Source organism: Nylanderia fulva, unplaced genomic scaffold, assembly GCF_048542155.1.
Source record: "Nylanderia fulva isolate GAGA-0341 unplaced genomic scaffold, ASM4854215v1 Scaffold25, whole genome shotgun sequence".
NCBI lineage: Eukaryota > Metazoa > Arthropoda > Insecta > Hymenoptera > Formicidae > Nylanderia > Nylanderia fulva.
The window spans coordinates 1,430,785-1,453,476 of NW_028190314.1; the positions used below are offsets into that span (position 1 = coordinate 1,430,785).

At 27.7% G+C, this 22,692-nt stretch overlaps 3 protein-coding genes across 3 annotated transcripts; all 3 read left to right on the forward strand.

Annotated features, from left to right (window-relative positions):
• The first annotated feature begins 442 nt into the window (after positions 1-442).
• LOC146722963 (ionotropic receptor 84a-like) lies at positions 443-5,557 on the forward strand. The gene is made up of 10 exons (XM_085483428.1): positions 443-691; positions 1,009-1,175; positions 1,533-1,886; positions 2,159-2,274; positions 2,668-2,838; positions 3,111-3,364; positions 3,466-3,674; positions 3,762-4,036; positions 4,969-5,163; positions 5,243-5,557. The coding sequence occupies exons 1-10, from the start codon at positions 511-513 to the stop codon at positions 5,319-5,321; spliced, it is 2,001 nt and encodes a 666-aa protein (XP_085339554.1). The 5' UTR covers positions 443-510; the 3' UTR covers positions 5,322-5,557.
• A 3,839-nt stretch (positions 5,558-9,396) lies between these two features.
• LOC146722964 (ionotropic receptor 84a-like) lies at positions 9,397-14,421 on the forward strand. The gene is made up of 10 exons (XM_085483427.1): positions 9,397-9,577; positions 9,895-10,061; positions 10,420-10,773; positions 11,046-11,161; positions 11,556-11,726; positions 12,000-12,253; positions 12,355-12,563; positions 12,651-12,934; positions 13,823-14,017; positions 14,092-14,421. Exons 1-10 carry the CDS (start codon positions 9,397-9,399, stop codon positions 14,171-14,173), a joined length of 2,013 nt encoding a protein of 670 aa, XP_085339553.1. The 3' UTR covers positions 14,174-14,421.
• Positions 14,422-16,993: 2,572 nt separating this feature from the next.
• LOC114941093 (ionotropic receptor 84a-like) lies at positions 16,994-21,618 on the forward strand. Its single transcript, XM_029315953.2, has 9 exons — positions 16,994-17,131; positions 17,440-17,799; positions 18,081-18,196; positions 18,721-18,897; positions 19,924-20,177; positions 20,282-20,490; positions 20,570-20,841; positions 21,268-21,462; positions 21,537-21,618. Exons 1-9 carry the CDS (start codon positions 17,009-17,011, stop codon positions 21,616-21,618), a joined length of 1,788 nt encoding a protein of 595 aa, XP_029171786.2. The 5' UTR covers positions 16,994-17,008.
• The last annotated feature ends 1,074 nt before the right edge of the window (positions 21,619-22,692 follow it).

A 22,692-nucleotide genomic window follows, 5' to 3' on the forward strand; every position in this document is an offset into this window, starting at 1 on the left:
ATCAAAGTAAAATAAACAACGTACACACCGCACGATTTCCACAACTCAAATGCAGCAAAATATTATATAAACCTCAGCTGTGGATTTTCACATACTAAAACATACATTCCCTTTCTTTGTCATGGAGATTCTTTGCACTATTATTATCCCAGACTCTATTTGCCTATTTTCTACTATTAGGAAAAATTTGTGAGAACCACGAAAGCTGGCGAAAGCTTCAAATTGCATGTTTCGTGATACCTAATGAAAAATCAGTTCGCAGACTATATCATAACAACATAACATCCGTCACAAAGACTGAATATTTCATATGCAATAATAATGTTTGCAATGCACACATGCTCATTGTGCGCCAATTGTTCCTTCATTACATTTTTCTAGAGACCCACAGATGGCATTTATTACAGGCGAAATTACGTAAAATCAGTACATATGCGAAAAAATACAGGGTACATAAATAATTGGTATTATCGATCTCGAATATTTCGAAGGGAGCTGCGCAGTTGTTTGATGGATACAAGAACGGTCAGAATGTTCTCTATTGTCCTGTATATCTTTGCACTGTGGCTCAAAAATGATATAATAGTGCTCTCTTATCAGATCGACGATGTTACTCTAAAATTTATCGACGACACGATGCCTATATTATTCCCGCCGTCGAGAATAACTTTACATTTGTGCATCAACCATGGTAAGATTTCCGAATTCATATACTCACATATTTACATATTTGGACTTACAAAAATTTTAAATAAAACACATAAAACAGCACAAAAATAATTGAATAAATAATAATAAATTAGGAAACAAAGATTGCGTTAAAATCACAAATTATAACGTTGTCAGATGCAAATTATAAATATCTGTTATAATAAATCACATTATATAAAAATAAAATCTTATTACACAGCTATAAAATCACCAAAATGTTTTTAATTTTTAAGTAAGAAAAAATATATAAAAAACATTCAACAATTTTGTTCATTTCAATTCTTGGTCTCTTCTCAGATGACACGATTAAATTATCGAAGAAACTGTCGAGTCTTTACTTAATGCATGACATCTATAATAATGTCATCCCAGATTTCAACAAGAAAATTTACGATGACTTGAAGCATCAAAATTTGTACGTCCTGGACCTGGACTGTAATGACGCCACTAAAATCTTACAACAGGTACTATGTATTTTCTGTAAGTTTATTGTGAATATGATGTAAGCGCAAACGTATATATTGCCATCGACTATCAAATTAAAAAAAATAAAACTATGATTTACACACACATCACTCACTTAATTAATATTAATTCTGCCCATAAAATAACATTTATTCACTGTTAATCAATATACCCGTTTTATGTTCAATTATAGTAAAAATGAAGTCATAACCATTAAGGGCCGGCTTTTTAATAATAATTTAAACTTAGATCGAAGTGTTTTAAATAAACTCCCAGAGCCGTAAAAAATAATTTCTCTCTCTCCTATTTTTCTATAAACAAATAAATTATAATCGTTATCCGATATTATACAATAGGTAAATGTGAATAAAATGTTCGTCGCCCCGATGAGGTGGCTGCTCCTTCAGGATCGAAGAACACTAATCGATAATGATAATAATATCACATTAATTTCTATGTATGATAATTCGATTTCGGAGATTTTCGAGGATTTAGCCGTCTATCCTGACAGCGATGTTGTCCTTGCAAAAAGATTCGACGGTAATTTTCTACAATTAACATCCGTATATCGGCCAAGTCCGCAGCGAGGAGTTATATGGGAAGATCGTGGAAATTGGACGGTCAAAAATGGTCTACGAATGAAAACTTTCGACGTGGCGTCAAGACGTAGAAGAAATCTTCAAAAAACGACACTTACATCTGCTATCGTGGTATTTGAAATATGTATTTATATTCGAGAAGATTTTCTTATATATCTTAGTATCCAGCATGATCAAAAATCATAATTGCAAGCTAACATAAAGTACGACTAAGTTTTTAAGAAGAAACAATGATAATAATACACAGTAGTAAAATAATAATAAAAATAAAAGTAATACGAAGAGAAAATAAAGATCCAATTAAAATACGTTGAGACATAATTATTCCGAATTTTAAATATTTTTATATATTTTAAAGAAAAATACATTATTCTATTTTCCAGGTATATAATCCTGATACTATAAATCATTTGACTGATTATCAAGATCCAAATGCTGATCCGATTACAAAAATTTCTTATATCTGGGTAAACCATTTAATAAATCGGATGAATGCAACGTAAGTCATGCTTTCTAACGTCTTTGTAATGTAAAAATATTTATAAAAGAGATGATGGTGACAATTCTCTGTTAATGTTACCTCGCAAATTTGTCATTTGTAAAATTTATATAATGTTTAAAATATATTTGATTTTTAATGTGACATAATCATATAACAATTATAGTATTAATGGAACTATTACAATATATCAAAAATAGTTAAAAATAATTTTCAATTACATTATGATATGTGCACGATTAAATATACAAATGCAGCTAATAGCTGAATTTAGAAAATTAATAAATTGAAACTTTGTATTTTAACATTCATTTGTGATAGATTTATAAAATAATCAATATCATTTAACACCATCAATACTTTCATATTCATAATTTTATGATTTATATATAGAATAAATTTCACAATTGTGGACGATTGGGGAAAAAGATTGGAAAATGGAAGTTTTCTTGGAATGGCTGGGATGTTGGAACGACACGAAATCGACATCGGTGGTACTGTTATGTATATAGTAGAAGATCGCATGCGTAAAGTAAAATATGTCCCATTAAATGTGAACATAAGGTAAAATCGTATTTCTGCTAACTGAATGCGATCAGTCATCTCGTTGATTACTAAAATGTTATATCATATTTAGGTGCTACTGTATTTAAAACTGACAAAATCTAACAATGTAGTTACTATCTAAAAATATGTATCGTCAATATTATTATTAATAATATAATAATAAATTTTTATATTTTTTGTTCATTATATCAGTACTAATTATTATGATATTCAATCTATTCTGTATATCTATCAGTTATAATTATTGATATAATGTATAAAATTTGTAGAACGTTATTTGTATTTCGACAACCGTTATTATCGACCATGAAAAATATCTTTATATTACCCTTTGCAAAAAATGTTTGGACAGCAATTGCCATATTTCTTCTTGTCGTTTTTTGTTCATTATATTTATCTATGAAATGGGAATATTATCGGAATACAATGAAAAAATCGTCAGTTACCTGGAAAGATACTCATATCGGCAATCCGACACTAGGCGAAGATTTTCTCATTCTTTTAGGCGCATGTGCTCAACAAGGTATACAATTTAATTGAACAATAAATTTTGCCATTCTTAATTTATAAGTTAAATATTCTTAATTTTAAGAGTCAACTTATAAACTGTGTTCATCTTTATAGGTTATTCGTACGAACCATATAAATTTGCAGCCAGAACGATCACTCTTATGTTATTGGTAGCTTCATTGAGTCTTTACGCGTCTTACACAGCAAATATCGTGGCTCTTTTGCAGTCTCCTTCGGATTCAATCAACACCCTCTCCGATCTCTTCTATAGTCCTCTAACTCTCGGCGCGGATGACCTTCCATTCTATCATTATATGTTCGAGGTTGATAAATTGCGAGAATAAATTGTTCAAAACAAAAATTGAAATAACAAAAAATGTCAATGACAAAATTATAATTTCCATATGTAGGATTATGAAGATTCTCTTAGAAAAGCTATTCTGGAAGAGAGAATCGAACCGAAAGGACGCAAGTCTAATTGGCTAAGTCTGGAGGAAGGTGTAAGTCATATAAAAAATGAATCATTTGCATTTCATGCTTCCGACGCTCGAATATATTACTACATGCAACAGACGTATCAGGAAACAGAGAAATGCGGTTTAACTGAAATTGATTATATGAACGTAATACCACCACATATAGCATTGCCACTACAATCGCCATATTTAGAGATAATAAAAAATGGGTAAGATTATGTTTATATGAATTATATAATATTTTCTCGTAATATAATAATACTATATAACTAAGAAAATATGCAAATTAAAATCTAACATCAACTCATCATGTCATAGTAAGTATACATATATGCATTAGTCGAAAAGTATAAAGCATCCATTTTAAATTAGGATAACAGTAAATTAATACAATGACAATGTTGTGAAATAAAAGAATACCTTAAAAAAAATCGTTAACGTTTAATTTAAAAAATTTAATATTGACAACTATTTCATTTCATAACTCTTTTATTCAATTGTTATTAAAACATATTGTTATTAAACAATTTTTGTGTACTTTTGGTCAAGACTATATGTAGTATATTCCTAAAGGTTAATTTTGAAATATGCAATATTATGTAAATATTTTGAATAAAAAAGAAATCCATTGCTATAATCGATCGAAAATTTATCGTCATAAGAACCATCGGTTTTTTTTCAAACCGTATGTTTTCAGAATCGCGTAAAAACAACCAAACAATAATTAAGTAATAGTTAACTGTTTAATTAATTAACTGTAATTAAAAAAATTATGTAAAACAGATTATCTAGATAAGCTAGTGGTTTTGTATTTAACAATTATGCATCAATAATTAAGAAGACATATTTCTGAAATTAATATGTAAAAATATCTATGAATAGAATGTTTTTTTCTATATGTATTCCTTTCTAAAAAAAAATTTCAAAACAATTATATTTCTATGCGTAACAATTGACGTTTTAATGTTAAGTTTTAAATTGTACGTTTCCAATGATAAATTTATTTATACATTAATCTTGAAGATTACGATGCACAAACACACACACACACTCTCATAAATTGAAAGTAGAATAAATTAGAATAAAATACAATACTTAGCGATATACATGTTGAATGCTTAAAGCGTAATATTCTTTTCAGTGCTTTGAAGTTATGGGAAAATGGACTCAAACACCGCGATGAATATCGTATACTTACAAAAAAGCCAAAATGCACGAATTCAGCTAATTTTATCAGTGTTGGTTTCACAGAATGCCGGTTTGTGATTCTTGTAATGAGTTACGGATTCTTGATTACTCTAATCGTATTTGCACTGGAGTTGGTATGGCACAAAATGTAAGATTTAATCTTATTTAAAATCTCACTCACGAACATCCAGGTTAGATTAATGCTAATATTACATTTCCTTTTGCAGACAAAATCAATTTACAACAAAAGAGACAGTTCCAATTGTGAAAGAAAATGAAGATCTCGAAATTACCGAATATAATTAGTAATATTGACTAGATTATTTCAAGAATACACATTAATCCTAAATGTTACATAAACAGATGTATATTAATATTTTCTACATTTTTGTACGAAACAAAACTCTTTTCTTCATTATTTTTAGCGTATTCTCTTCACAACTTTAGAGCGCGTACGCGCGCGCGATTAAAAGTTGAAAAAATGATTAATGTAGCGCACATAAATATGGTGTATAATAATTAATATAATTTTATTTGTTTAAAAAAAGCTGGCACATTTTTTTGGATAAATTACATATTGTTCCTTGCAAAAAATATATGTATTTCTCCATGAAATATACAGAATTTCTGTTTCGTCAATACTAAGTCTTAAGATACGTCTTACAACATAAATAATAAAACACTTTAAATAAAGATTGTAATTCATATTGTTATGTGTATTCTTTCATAACAAATGAGAAAAAAAACTTATTTTATTCATTATTATTATTATTATATTCACATGATTTAGTTAAATTATGATAATAAAAACTAATTCATCATTATAAAATAAAAAACATTTCTAATCGAGAAATATATTAATTTAAGATTATAGTCTTTGCGACGATGTGTTTAACATTATTACTTGAAATTTTCGTATATTCTAAAATAATATATTCACCTTTGTATATTTATTTATCTAGGCAATTTATAAACATAAAACAAATGTATGTATCTACGAATAGCAATATAAAATAAAATTAATTAGTAGATGATGAGAATTTAAAAAATTAAATCACGATATGCGGCAAAAAATCTTAAAAATAATAATAAATGCTACAACGCTTTATAGTAAAGTTAGAACGTCTTTAAAAATATCTGAAAATAATATATTTTCCCAGATAGCACAAGCTATTCGAAAAGAATTCATTCGTATGTCACCGATTTTGAGTCCCTTTTCAAATATACATATAGAATTTATTTTGCAAAAAAAATTCTATATGTATTTGAAAAGGGACTCAAAATTGGTGACATACAAATAAATTCTTTTCGAATAGCTTGTGTTATCTAGGTTATTATCGTTTTTCATTATCATTATGTATTCACATATTCATGTAGTATATGTATTATATATTTAGTTGTACACTTTCCTGAATATTTACAATTAAAAATTTGCATAAGTTTCAAATTCTAAACAAAGATATTTGTACTGAAATATTAAATAATACGAGAATAATTCCATCATATGAAATCTAAAGTCCTAAGCCTGAAGAATAAATCCTATCCTATCGAAGAATAAACTGATGTATTAATAGAAACAAGAAACTGTTACGAAAAATTAAACCTAATTATTAACAATAATTGAAAATAACTTTGAAAATATTTGTCAGATTTGAACTGCAATTACACCAGTAATATTTTAAAATAATCATAAATAATAAAAATTTTGATACACAACTTTATATTTTTAAAGATTTTAAAAAATAAAATAATTTTAAAATAAATTTTATTTAAGAAATTGTGTAAAAAAATATGATTAAAAACTGATATTAAAAACGACAGAAAATATCCACAATTTGCTGTTTCTGTATATGAAAAAATTTTGACAGGATACATAATGAATATCTGTAGCGTTTGAGTATTTTTGTATGTCATCAATTTTGAGTCCCTTGTAGGCGCAAGCAGCGTCTTTACTACTGATTCTATAGCTGTTGTCGCGCGACGATATTGGCTACTCGACGTCCAGCCTAGGTACAATTAAAAAGCTCACCAATTGATTTGCAAATTAATTTAAACTACATAATCACACATACAAGCCACAAGGTTAAGTGTAGTAATAAATTATATAAATGTCAACTGTGATTTTTCACAAACTAAACATACACTCGCGATTTTCTTTGTCATCGATATTCTTTACACTATTATTAACATCCCAGTTTCTATTTGACGACTGCATTCTTAAGAAAAATTTGTAAAAACCATGAAAGCTAAAAAGACCTTCAAATTACACATTTCGCGATATGCGATAAACAATCAATTTGCAAGTTATACTAGGTAAATGTAGTATTCGTCAAAAAGATTAAATATTTCACATGCAGTAACAATGCTCTCGCAATGCACGCATGCTTATTGAACGTCAATTTCTTCTCCTCGTTTTCATTTTCCAAATACTCAAAAAAATTAATGATTTTCGTGACACATAAAATTATATAAAACCAGTACATATGCGAAAAAATTATGGGGCACGGATAGTCGATATTTTCGATTCTGAATTTCCCAAAGAGATATTGCGCAGTTGTTCGGCGTATACAGAAACGTATCAGTATGGTCTCCATTGTCTTGTGTATCTTTCCATTGTTACTTAGTAATGACATGATTGCATTCTCTCATCGGATCGACGATGTTATTTTAAAATTTCTCGTCGATACAATGCCGATATTATTCCCGCCATCGAGGGTATCGCTACACTCGTGCATCACATATGGTAAGAATTTTCGAATTCATCATTTTATGTATTGGATAAAGGAGATTTAAAAAAAAAATAGTATATAAAATTTCACCAATGATAACTGAATAAAACATAATAAATTATAAGTCAAATTAATTTTTAAAGTCTGAGTTTATAATGCAGTAAAATTATAGGTAAATATATACACTGTAATTGTTTATATACCAAAATAAAATGTCATTATAGAACTATATAAGATCACGATAATTTTTTTCCATTTGATGAAACAACAATAAAAAATACAGAGTGTCCTAGTCTAAATAATGCATCGCTATTTCTCAAAAAAAACACTTCCAACGAAAAATGTTTCATACCAGTTATGATTTGGAGGACATCTTGCCATAAAAATAGTCTTATTTAAGGTTTATTCCATCCTGACACATCTTGACAAAAAATATGAAATATCTCGTATGCACTCATTTTTCGATAATAACGATAATAATATTCGATAATAACATTAATAATATTCTGCATAAAATTATGAGATAAATCAAGTTAGTGTAGAATATCATTGTTATTTAAAAAAAAAGTACGCAGTTGCACACTGCAAATTATAAATTCCTTTTCTTGCTTTTTTTCATCACAACACTATATTACAAAATATTTCATATTTTTTGTCAAAAGTCAGGGTGAAGTATAAAATATTATTCGCATTTCAAGATGAAGTCGGGTTGTAGTATCAGTTAATAAAAGCTACATACCAGAAGGAAGGAAAGTGCACTTGACTGAGATTGATTTTTTTAAATCTCGAAACTACTTTTTGTGATTTAAATGCAGTCGCCTTATTTGGAGATAGTAAAAAGCGAGTAAGAAAGTATCTCGAATTATATTTTACACAAATATAAATTCGTGCAAGTATTGACATAAAAAGATCTTTAAGTATTTAAAAGGATCTAACACAGAATATTACTTAAGATTACTCGAAAAAAATTCTATTTATTTCGTTTGACGACACAAATGTTGTCAAATAAAATAAATATGAATATGAATAATCATACTTAGTTTATAATGAATTTTTCTTGTTATAAAATTATTTATAAATATAATAAAAATAATAAAATGTTTACTGTCATATTAAAAGAAAATTTTGCCAACATATTTAGAAATCAAAGTAACACAATAACTTACAAACTGCACAATTTACACATTTCAAATGCAGCAAAATATTATATAAACCTCAGCTGTGGATTTTCACACACTAAAACATACATTCCCTTTCTTCGTCATGGAGATTCTTTGCACTATTATTATCCCAGACTCTATTTGCCTATTTTCTACTATTAGGAAAAATTTGTGAGAACCACGAAAGCTGGCGAAAGCTTCAAATTGCATGTTTCGTGATACCTAATGAAAAATCAGTTCGCAGACTATATCATAACAACATAACATCCGTCACAAAGACTGAATATTTCATATGCAATAATAATGTTTGCAATGCACACATGCTCATTGTGCGCCAATTGTTCCTTCATTACATTTTTCTAGGGACCCGCAGATGGCATTTAATACAGGCGACATTACGTAAAATCAGTACATATGCGAAAAAATACAGGGTACATAAATAATTGGTATTATCGATCTCGAATATTTCGAAGGGAGCTGCACAGTTGTTTGATGGATACAAGAACGGTCAGAATGTTCTCTATTGTCCTGTATATCTTTGCACTGTGGCTCAAAAATGATATAATAGTGCTCTCTTATCAGATCGACGATGTTACTCTAAAATTTATCGACGACACGATGCCTATATTATTCCCGCCGTCGAGAATAACTTTACATTTGTGCATCAACCATGGTAAGCTTTCCGAATTCATATACTCACATATTTACATATTTAGACTTACAAAAATTTTAAATAAAACACATAAAACAGCACAAAAATAATTGAATAAATAATAATAAATTAGGAAACAAAGATTGCGTTAAAATCACAAATTATAACGTTGTCAGATGCAAATTATAAATATCTGTTATAATAAATCACATTATATAAAAATAAAATCTTATTACACAGCTATAAAATCACCAAAATGTTTTTAATTTTTAAGTAAGAAAAAATATATAAAAAACATTCAAAAATTTTGTTCATTTCAATTCTTGGTCTCTTCTCAGATGACACGATTAAATTATCGAAGAAACTGTCGAGTCTTTACTTAATGCATGACATCTATAATAATGTCATCCCAGATTTCAACAAGAAAATTTACGATGACTTGAAGCATCAAAATTTGTACGTCCTGGACCTGGACTGTAATGACGCCACTAAAATCTTACAACAGGTACTATGTATTTTCTGTAAGTTTATTGTGAATATGATGTAAGCGCAAACGTATATATTGCCATCGACTATCAAATTAAAAAAAAATAAAACTATGATTTACACACACATCACTCACTTAATTAATATTAATTCTGCCCATAAAATAACATTTATTCACTGTTAATCAATATAACCGTTTTATGTTCAATTATAGTAAAAATGAAGTCATAACCATTAAGGGCCGGCTTTTTAATAATAATTTAAACTTAGATCGAAGTGTTTAAAATAAACTCCCAGAGCCGTAAAAAATAATTTCTCTCTCTCCTATTTTTCTATAAACAAATAAATTATAATCGTTATCCGATATTATACAATAGGTAAATGTGAATAAAATGTTCGTCGCCCCGATGAGGTGGCTGCTCCTTCAGGATCGAAGAACACTAATCGATAATGATAATAATATCACATTAATTTCTATGTATGATAATTCGATTTCGGAGATTTTCGAGGATTTAGCCGTCTATCCTGACAGCGATGTTGTCCTCGCAAAAAGATTCGACGGTGATTTTCTACAACTAACATCCGTATATCGACCAAGTCTGCAGCGAGGAGTTATATGGAAAGATCGTGGAAATTGGACGGTCAAAAATGGTCTACGAATGAAAACTTTTGACGTAGCGTCAAGACGCAGAAGAAATCTTCAAAAAACGACACTTACATCTGCTATCGTGGTATTTTAAATATGTATTCTTAATCGAGAAGGTACTCTTATATATCTTAGTATCCAGCATGATCAAAAATCATAATTGCAAGCTAACATAAAGTACGACTAAGTTTTTAAGAAGAAACAATGATAATAATACACAGTAGTAAAATAATATTAAAAATAAAAGTAATACAAAGAGAAAATAAACATCCAATTAAAATACGTTGAGACATAATTATTCCGAATTTTTAATATTTTTATATATTTTAAAGAAAAATACATTATTCTATTTTCCAGGTATATAATCCTGATACTTTAAATCATTTGACTGATTATCAAAATCCACATATTGATCCGGTTACAAAAGTTACTTATATGTGGGTAACCTATTTAATAAATCGAATGAATGCAACGTAAGTCATGCTTTCTAATGTTATTTGTAATGTTAAAATATTTATGAAAGAGATTATGGTGACAATTCTCTGTTAATATTACCTAGCAAATTTGTCAATTGTAAAATTTATATAATTTTCAAAATATATTTAGATTTAAATGTGACAAAATCAATTAACAGTTATAGTATTAATGGAACTATTACAATATATCAAAAATAGTTAAAAATAATTTTCAATCAAATTATGATGTGTGCATGATTAAATATACAAATGCAGCTAATCGTTGAATTTAGAAAATTAATAAATTGAAACTTCGTATTTTAACATTCATTCGTGATAGATTTATAAAATAACCGATATCATTTAACACCATTAATACTTTCATATTCATAATTTTATGATTTATACGTAGGATAAATTTCACAATTGTGGACGATTGCGGAAAAAGATTGGAAAATGGAAGTTTTCTTGGAATGACTGGGATGTTGGATCGACACGAAATCGACATCGGCGGTACTGCTATGTACATGGTAACAGATCGCATCGATCAAGTACAATATGTCCCATTAAATGTGCACATGAGGTAAAATCGTATTCTTGCTAATTGAATGCCATTAGCTAACTCTTTGATTACTAAAATGTTATATCCCATTTAAATGCTGCTGTATTTCAAACTGACAAAATCTAACAATGTAGTTACTTTCTAAAAATATGCATTGTTAATATTATTATTAATTATATAATAATAAATTTTTATATTATCTGTTCCATTATATCAGTTCTATTTGATATCATATTCAATCTATTCTGTATATCTATCAGTTACAATTACTGATATAATGTATGAAATTTGTAGAACGGTATTTGTATTTCGACAACCATTATTATCGACCATGAAAAATATCTTCATATTACCCTTTGCAAAAAATGTTTGGATAGCAATTGCCATATTTCTTCTTGTCGTTTTCTGTTCATTATATTTATCTATGAAATGGGAATATTATCGAAATACAATGAAAAAATCGTCAGTTACCTGGAAAGATACCCATATCGGCAATCCGACACTAGGCGAAGATTTTCTCATTCTTTTAGGCGCATGTGCTCAACAAGGTATACAATTTAATTGAACAATAAATTTTGCCATTCTTAATTTATAAGTTAAATATTCTTAATTTTAAGAGTCAACTTATAAACTGTGTTCATCTTTATAGGTTATTCGTACGAACCATATAGATTTGCAGCCAGAACGATTACTCTTATGTTATTGATAGCTTCATTGAGTCTTTACGCGGCTTACACAGCAAATATCGTAGCTCTTTTGCAGTCTCCTTCGGATTCAATCAACACCCTCTCCGATCTCTTCTATAGTCCTCTAACTCTCAGCGTGCATGACCTTCCATTCTATCATTATATGCTCCAGGTTGATAAATTGCGACAATAAATTGTTCAAAACAATAATTTAAATAACAGGAAATGTCAATGACTAAAAAATAATTTTCATATGTAGGATTATGTAGGAAGTTCAGATCTTCTTAGAAAAGCTATTCTGGAAGAGAAAATCGAACCGAAAGGACACAAGCCTAATTACGTAACTGTGGAGGAAGGTGTAAATCGCATGAAAAATGAATCATTTGCATTTCATGCTTCCAACACTCGAATATATTACTACATGCAACAGACGTATCAGGAATCAGAGAAATGCGGTTTAACGGAAATTGATTATATGGGTGTGATACCTTCACATCTGGTATTGCCAAAACAATCGCCATATTTAGAGATAATAAAAAATGGGTAAGATTATATTTATATGAATTAGTTAATATTTTTTCGTAATAATATTATAACTAAGAAATTATGCAACTTAAAATCTAACATCAATTCATCATGTCATAGTAAGTATACATATATGCATTAGCTGAGTCGAAAAGTATAAAGCATCCAATTTTAATTAGAATAACAGTAAATTAATAAATTGTTGTGAAATAAAAGAATATCTTAAAAAAAATCGTTAACGTTTAATTTAAGAAATTTAATATTAACATCTATTTTATTTCCTAACTCTTTTGTGTAATTGTTATTAAACAATTTGTTAAACAATTAAGAATAATTATTTTGTACTTTTGGTCAAGACTGTATGTAGTATATTTCTAAATGTTAATTTTGAATAAAAAAGTAATCCATTGCTGTAATTGATCGAAAATCTATCGTCATAAAAATCATCGGTTTTTTTTCAAACGGTATGTTTTCAAAATCGCGTAAAAACAACCACACAATAATTAATAAGTAATAGTTAACTGTTTAATTTATTAACTGTAATTTCACAAATTGTGTAAAATAGATTAAGTTCTATACTGTTAAATTATGCTTCAATAATTAAAAACTCATATTTCGGAAATTATTTATAAAATATTTATAAAAATAATGTTTATCTCTGTATGCATTATCTTTTCTGAAAAAAATTATATCTCTAAACAATTTTATTTTTATGTGTAACAATTGACTTTTTAATGTTAAGTTTTAAATCGTACGTTTTCAATGATATATTCATTTATACTTTAAATTTGACGATTACAATGCACACGCACACCCTTTCATAAATTGAAAGTCGAATAAATTAAAGTAAACCAAAATAATTAGCAATATACATGTTGTATGCTTAAATTATAATATTCTTTTCAGTTGTTTGAAGTTACGAGAATATGGGCTAAAATACCGTGATGAATATCGCTTATTTACAAAAAAGCCAAAATGCACGAATCCAGCTAATTTTATCAGTGTTGGTTTCACGGAATGCCGGTTTGTGATTCTTGTAATGAGTTATGGATTCTTGATTACTTTAATTGTATTTGTATTGGAGTTGGTATGGAACAAAATGTAAGATTTAATCTCATTTAAAATCTCACCCACGCACGTCCAGGTTAATACTAATATTATATTTCCTTCTGCAGACAAAACAAATTTACAATAGAAGAGACGGTTCCATTTGTGAAAGAAAATGAAGATCTCGAAATTACCGAATATATTGACTAGATTATTTCAAGGATACACATTAATCCTAAATGTTACACAAACAGATGCATATTAATATTTTCTACATTTCTGTCGTAAACAAAACTCTTTTCTGCATTATTTCTAGCGTATTCTCTTCACAATTTTAGAGCGCATAGAAGCACGCGCGATTAAGAGTTGAAAAAATGATTAATGTAGCGCACATAAATATGGTGTGTGATAATTAATGCAATTTTATTAGTTTAAAATAAGCTGGCACATTTTTTAAAATAAACTATATAATTTTTCTCGCAGAAAAATATATATAGTTCTCCTTGAAATATATAAAATTTCTGTTCTGTCAATACTACGTTTTGCAAAATATATAATAAAACACTTAAAAATTAGGGATAATACTAAATAAAGATTATAATGCATATTATTATGTGTATTCCCTTGTAACGAATAAAAAAATCCACTTTATTTATTATTATTATATTCATATAATTTAGTTGAATTATGATAATAAAAACTTTATCATTATGATATAAAATAGAAAATACTAATAAAAAAATAATTAATTGAGATTATAATCTCTGCGGCAATGTGTTTAACATTATTATTTGAAATTTTCGAACGATTTAAAATAATACATTCAATTTTTTATATTTTTATTTTAACCAATTAAACATAGAACACAAATCTTTAAATGTTCATGAATCTATCGAATAGAAATGTGAAATAATATTTATAATTAGATGATGAGAATTTGTAGGATTAAATTAAATAAAAAGAAAAAAGAGTTCAATATGCGTATAAGCCAAAAAGTTAAAAAAATAATAAATGCTACTTGCATTTTGTATCCCATTATATTATTATAACATCTATATATATATATATATATATATATATATATATATATATATAAATTGTCTAGAAATAGAATACTTTATTATTACTTTTCATTATCGTTATTTATATCATGTATTTATGTTTTATGTATTAATATGTATTTAAATGTACCAACTTTCCCGAATATTTACAACTGAGAAAATTTGCTTAAATTTGAAATCCTACACAAAATAATTTTTACTGTTTCTGTAAACGAAAAATGTGCTGTCTTTGTATACGAAAAAATTTTGACAGGATACATAATAAAATTGTGTAACGTTTAAGTATTTGTGTGGAGAGCGCAAGCAGCGTCTGTACCCAGCAAACACCAAGTAACAATTATATAACTGTTAGTTATAATTTTTCACTCAACAATATAAATTCAATATAACCACCGTTTTTTAATTGCATTCAATGCTAATTCCTTGGGGAAATTAGTAAATAATGCCGTGACATCGAGTAAAATTAATAATTCATCGTTGTTGGTCGATTTATTTATGACATTATTAGCAAACGACCAACCATCTTTTATGTGCAAAGAAAGTTTTTGAATAGAAGTGTTCAAAATACCGTGGATGTAACTCGCAACATTGTATCACGGACTACCAAGTGACGATACAATTAAACGTAAAGGAACGTCAGTTTTATGAATTTTTGGTAGTTCGTAACAGCGCGGTAAGATCCCATTTGTAATGTTTAAATATGTATTAGTACTCTTTCTCATCAATTAGATTATTATCGCGCCATCATTTCACCAACGTATGTATTTTATTTGTTAATGGCCTATTTAGATCCTTTTTTAGTTTCTTATACGTAGATTGATCGTTCAATAACAACTCGGTTTTTTAATATAATCAGTCCTATCCATAATTACAGTGGTCTGACCTTTGTCCACACTCAGATTATACCACATCAACGTAATATTCATCACTAAAATTAAATATTTCATATACAGCAATAATGTCCTTGAATGATTATTGCGCATCAATTGCTTCTCTTCGTTTACATTTTCCAAATACTCCGAAAATTGATAATTTTGATTACACATCAAATTACGTGAAAAGAGTATATATGCGAAAAGATGATGGTGTACGCATAGTCGATATTTTCTGTTCTGAATATCACAAAGAGATATCTGATCAGTTGTTCGACGTATACAGAAACGGTCAGAATGTTCAAACTCCTGTGTATCTTTGCATTGTTACTTGGTAATGACATGATCGCATTCTCTCATCATATCGACGATGTTATTCTAAAATTTATCGTCGATACAATGCCGATATTATTCCCGCCATCGAGGATATCGCTACACTCGTGCATCACCCATGGTAAGAATTTTTAAATTCATCATTTATTCACATTTATGCATTGAATAAAGGAAATTAAACAAAAATAGTATATAAAATTACACAAATAATAACTGAATAAGAAATTATAAATTATAAGTAAAATTAATGTTTAAAGTCTATTTTAAACAAGAATAAAAAATATAGGGTGTATTATTTTAAATAATGCTATTTCTCAAGAAATCAAAGCTTACAATGAATAATGTTGAACACAAGTTGTAATTTGAAGGGAGACATCTTGTCGTAAAAATAGTCTTATTTCAGGCATTTCATCATGATATATCTTGACAAAAAATATGAAATATCTCGTAATATACACATTTTTTTATTATCTTACCTTATTAATATTATTAAGAAAATTATAGCAGTTCCATTTAAAAAAGTAATGATATTAAACTTTCCAAAGTGCCTCCACCTAAAATAAAACTATTTTTACGACAAGGCGTCCCCTCGAAATTCTATAATTTTTGTAAAACACTTTTCAAAGAAAGAAATAGCTTCTCGCAAAATTAAAAAGTATTATTTAAATTAGAAAACCTTGTTAATAAAAATCTTCCTATAAATTTTTTTCAAATTTGCTCTCTTTTCATTGCTAGATGACACGATTAAATTATCAAGAAAACTATCGAGTCATTATTTGATGCATAGCATCCACAATAATGTCATCACAGAATTTGACACGAGAATTTACGATGATTTGGAACATCGAAATCTCTATGTGTTGGACATGGACTGCAACTACAGTCTTGACTTTTTACGAAAGGTGCCAAGTATTTTTTATACGTCTGTTATGAATACGACGCGAGCGCAATATATATTTACATTAGCTATACAAGAAACAAATGAAAACGCGATACCTATCACCTATTATTAATAAATATGAATAATTTTGCCCGATAACACTGATTCATTAATGACAATAGACTCCTATTATGTTCGAGTATTATTAAAAATAAAGTCATCGACATTTTAGTTCTAAAGACATCTGTTTCAGCTGTGAAGAATTCTCTCGTCTAGTTTCTCGATAGCAAAATTAATTTTATGATCGTATTATCTGATATTATACGACAGGTGGATTTGAATAGAATGTTCGTCGCACCGATGAGGTGGCTGCTCCTGCAGGATCAAAGAACACTAAACGATAACGATGATAATGCCACACACAATTTGACTTTTACATATGATAATTCGATTACGGAGATTTTCGAAGATTTAGCCGTCTATCCTGATAGCGACGTTGTCTTCGCAAAAAGATTAAACGGTGATTTTGTACAACTAACATCTGTATATCGGCCCAGTCCACAGCGAGGAGTCATATGGGAAGATCGCGGAAATTGGACAGTCGAGAATGGTCTACGGATGAAAACTTTCGACGTGGCTTCTGCACGCAGAAGAAATCTTCAACAAACGACTCTTAAAACTACTGTTGTGGTACTTGAAATAAGTATTCATCGTTAAAAAAATGCATTTATATGAACAAATCATAATAAAAAATATTCCGTTTTAAACTAACATAGCAAAATATGTATAACACCTTAGATCTTGATATTATTATAAAATTTATATAGTTAAAAAAAGAAAAAGTAAATATAAAGCATCAATAATCAACAGAACGCTGAGATATATATACAGTATAATCTATAATCCATTATGTTCACTTCTTAATTTCTTGTAAGTCATATAATAAACATTTTAGTATTTCTCAATTCCAGTTAACAAACCCCAAAAGTGTCAATTATTTGGATAATTATGAAGACCCACAGAAAGATCCAGCTGCAAGGGCTAATTTGAACTGGGTACGCCATATAGTAAATCGAATGAATGCAACGTAAGTCATACTTCCAGACATCATATTTGTATCAATAATATTAAAATATTTATGTGTGTGAAATAAATTCAAATGACAATTACGAATTTCTTGGAAATCTGTTGATTATAAATATATAATGCGACAAATAAATCTACAATTCAATATTTATTATAACAAAATCATAAGTCAATAATCAATGCAATTATAATAGCAATAAAACAATTACGGAATGCAATACTAAAAATGGTTATAAATCATTTCTGATCAAACTAATGCGTGCACGATTAAGTTTCAATGTTATCAAATGTACCAGAAAACAAAAGCAATTTTTGTTTTACATTGAACTAAAAGATACATGCTTTAATCTGCAATTAACAAAAAAAATTAATAGCACTAATTTATACAACAAATTTCAAAAATTAATGATCAAAGCTTTGCATTTCATTATTGATTCGTGATAGATTTGGAAAATAACTAATAAGAGAGTCAATTACGTACCTAAAAGTTCATATTTCTACATTCATAATGTTACGTTGTTACAGGTTAAATGTCACAGTTGAGATTTCAACACATTGGGGAAAAGTGTTCAAAAATGGGACTAGTAATGGACTGGTCGGGATGCTAATTCGACGCGAGATTGATATCGGTGGTATTCATATGCCTTTCCTGTACGATCGACTCGATAAAGTAAAATATATCAACTTACACACGAACCTTGGGTAAAATCGCGATTAGCTAATTCTTTCTCTACAATTATACTACAGATACCGTTGTAAAATAGATTAAGACCGTATGTTAATCTCAAGTGTCATATCAGGTAGTATCAAGAAATTCAATTTTTTTATATTAATAATGTTTTTCTATCAATTTAATGTAGAATTTTCAATTTTGTGAAATTATAGTTGTTTCTCACACACGTGATAATACATTTAATATATATAAATACTCTTCACACATTAAAAGTAGATAAAATTTTCTATTGAATAGTTATTTATGTATATACATTTTTGAGACAATAGTACTATAATTATAACAGTATAGTTGCTATAAAAAATAAAAAATCTAGAAATAAAAAAATCTATTCTATGTCATCTAATAGAATAATAAAAATAATTTAATAAAATTTTTTATATAGTTTTGCTATAATTCTTATAATATTACATAACCAAAAATAAGAAAACTAATAAAATATATAATATATCTTAAAGTTTACGTTGTACAACAAATATTAAACAAAATTAAAAATATTAGCTCAAAATTTGACTAATAAATAACACACATTGTGAATTTTCCGTGAATTAAAAATGATATATGAAACTATCCAACTGCAAACGATAGTAGCACAATAGTGAATACACTAATATCCAAACATACTAATGAATAAATACTTATCCATATTTTGCTTAATATTTGCTTCAGAAAAATACTTAATTTTATTCATTTTCATTGATTTATATTTATTAATTTATTTTTCTATTTATTTCTCTATATTGAACAAATTAAAAAAGAACTATAATTCAAGTCAAAAATAAAAAAATTGTCCTAATTTTAAAATTATTATTGTTTACATCTGATTAACATACGGCTCTAAAAACTAATTTGTACTTCGACTATTCGTCAATAGAATTAATAATTAATAATTTTTTATTCTATCAATCCTATCATATTAATTGTTGATTATTTCATAATCATTTCTAATTCTTATCAATCGCTGATACTGATTAAACACATAAAATTTTGTGTAGCATGAGATTTGTATTTCGACAACCGTTATTATCCAGTGTGAAAAACATCTTCATCTTACCCTTTGAAAGAAATGTTTGGATAGCAATCGCAGTATTCCTTCTTGTCGTTTTTTGCTTCTTATACATATCTATGAAATGGGAATATTATCGGAATACAATGAAAAAATCGGCAGCTACCTGGAAAGATACTCATATCGGCAATCCGACACTAGGCGAAGATTTTCTCATTCTTTTAGGCGCATGTGCTCAACAAGGTATACAATCTAATCTAACGATAAATTTTGCAATTCTTAATTTGTATAAGTTAACATATTCGCAATTTTAAGAGTCAACTTATAAAATGTTTTTATCTTCATAGGTTATTCGTACGAACCATATAGATTTTCAACTCGAATCATCACTCTTATGTTATTGGTAGCCTCATTAAGTCTTTACACGGCTTACACAGCTAATATCGTAGCTCTTTTGCAATCTCCTGCAAATTCAATCAAAACTGTTTCCGATCTCTTGCATAGTCATTTAATTCTCGGTGCGCAAGATTACATATTCGTTCATTATCTGTTCGAGGTCAATATATTGCCATAATTAATAATTGAAAAAAATTTAAATGAATAGAAATGTCGTCAGATTAATTATTTCTATGCAGAGTTATCAAGATCCCGTTAGGAAAGCGATTCTTGAAAAGAAAATTGAGCCCAAAGGACACAAGGCCAATTGGATGGATGTAGTAGATGCAACACCTCGCATAAGAAATGAATCATTCGCATTTCACGGGGTACAAACTCGAATATATCGAATAATAGAAGAAACATTTCAAGAATATGAAAAATGCGGAATAACGGAAATCGATTACGTAAACGAAGTAGCATATCTCGCAGTACCGAAGCAATCTCCATATTTAGAGATAATAAAGAATGGGTAAGAGACTATATATATATCTTATGGGTTACTTCGCGTTATTAAAATAAAAAAAATTAAATAGTAACTATTTATATTAATCATAATTTACGTAATATGAAATTTAACGTTAAATAAATACCTACATATTAAAATATAAATACATATATACTCAAATATAGTATTACTTGTATATTCGAATTAGGAAATATTGATTAAAAATCATGTAAATATTTTGAAATTTATATCTTTCATCACAAATAAAATCACTGCAATCTATCATAAATTGATCCATAAAAAAGGCTCCGTTTTTACATTTAAACATTACTTCATTGAACATACATGCAAATGCAAACAACAAGACTTATACAATTTCTAAAAAGACTTTTTCTTTATACAATTTGTTATATACAAATAATATGTTTAAAAAAAAAACATTTTTTTCAGAGCTATGAAACTACGAGAATATGGGCTAAAATTCCGTGATGAATATCGCTTATTTACAAGAAAGCCAAAATGCACAAATCCAGCTAATTTTATCAGTGTTGGTTTCACGGAATGCCGGTTTGTGATTCTTGTAATGAGTTATGGATTCTTGATTACTTTAATTGTATTTGCATTGGAATTGGTATGGCACAAAATGTAAGATTTAATCTCATTTAAAATCTCACCCACGCACGTCCAGGTTAATGCTAATATTATATTTCCTTCTGCAGACGAAATAAATTTACACAAAAAGAGACGGTTCTAATTGTAAAAAAAAATGAAGATCTCGAAATTACCGAATATATTGACTAAGTAATTTCAAGATTACACATTAATCCTAAATGTTAAACAAACAGATGTATATTAATAATTCCTATATTTCTGTAGTAAACAACTCTTTTCTTCATTATTTCTAGTGTATTCTCTTTACAATTTTAGAGCGCGTATGCGCGCACGCGATTAAAGGTTGAAAAAATGATTGATGTAGCACATAAATATGGTGTATGATAATTAATGCAATTTTATTTGTTTAAAAAAAGCTGACACATTTTTTTTGGTAAATTATATAAATGTCCTTGCAAAAAAATAAACTGGTTCTCGTTGAAACATACAGAATTTATGTTCTGTCAATACTACGCCTTATGAAATACGTCTTACAACAATCAAATACTTTTAAATTAAGAATACTAAATAAAGATTACAATTCATATTATTATGTGTATTCTTTTGTAACTAAGGGAAGTAAAAAATCCATTTTATTTATTATTATTATATTCACACAATTTAGTTGAATCATGATAATAAAAATTAATTCATCATTATGAAATAAAAAAAGACAATCCTAATACAAAAATATGTTATATTAAAATTATAATCTCTACGGCAATGTGTTTAACATTATTATTTGTAATTTTCGCACATTCTAAAATAATACATAATACATTCTAAAATAATACATAAATTTACATATTTATTTCATGTAGGCAGTTAATCACAGAACATAAATATATAAATGTTCATGAATCTATCGAAAAGCAATGTGAAATAAAATTTATAATTAGTTGATAAGAATTTGAAGGATTAAATAAAGTTCAATATGCGTACAGGACAAAAAGACACAAAAATAATAATAAATGTTATTTGTATCACTTTATAGAGTTATAACATCTGTAAAAATATCTGAAAATAAAATACTTTATTATCACTTTTTACTATCGTTATTCATCATGTATTCATGTAGTCATGTATTCAATGTATTATGTATTTAGATGTAGACTAACTTTCATCAATATTTACAACTGCGAAAATTTGCTTAAATTTCAAATCCTACACAAAAATATTAGTACTGTTTTGTTGATCATAACATTTGACTCTTCAAATAAAGTA

Bases quoted from the DNA above. Each gene is read 5' to 3' on its own strand.
- LOC146722963 (XM_085483428.1), top strand. From the start codon at position 511: ATGGATACAAGAACGGTCAGAATGTTCTCTATTGTCCTGTATATCTTT. The intron at 2,839-3,110 runs GTAAAATCGTAT...TAAAATTTGTAG, and splicing joins CCATTAAATGTGAACATAAG to AACGTTATTTGTATTTCGAC. The intron at 4,037-4,968 runs GTAAGATTATGT...TATTCTTTTCAG, and splicing joins TTAGAGATAATAAAAAATGG to TGCTTTGAAGTTATGGGAAA.
- LOC146722964 (XM_085483427.1), top strand. From the start codon at position 9,397: ATGGATACAAGAACGGTCAGAATGTTCTCTATTGTCCTGTATATCTTT. The intron at 11,727-11,999 runs GTAAAATCGTAT...TGAAATTTGTAG, and splicing joins CCATTAAATGTGCACATGAG to AACGGTATTTGTATTTCGAC. The intron at 12,935-13,822 runs GTAAGATTATAT...TATTCTTTTCAG, and splicing joins TTAGAGATAATAAAAAATGG to TTGTTTGAAGTTACGAGAAT.
- LOC114941093 (XM_029315953.2), top strand. From the start codon at position 17,009: ATGCATAGCATCCACAATAATGTCATCACAGAATTTGACACGAGAATT. The intron at 20,178-20,281 runs GTATACAATCTA...TTATCTTCATAG, and splicing joins AGGCGCATGTGCTCAACAAG to GTTATTCGTACGAACCATAT. The intron at 20,491-20,569 runs GTCAATATATTG...ATTTCTATGCAG, and splicing joins TCGTTCATTATCTGTTCGAG to AGTTATCAAGATCCCGTTAG.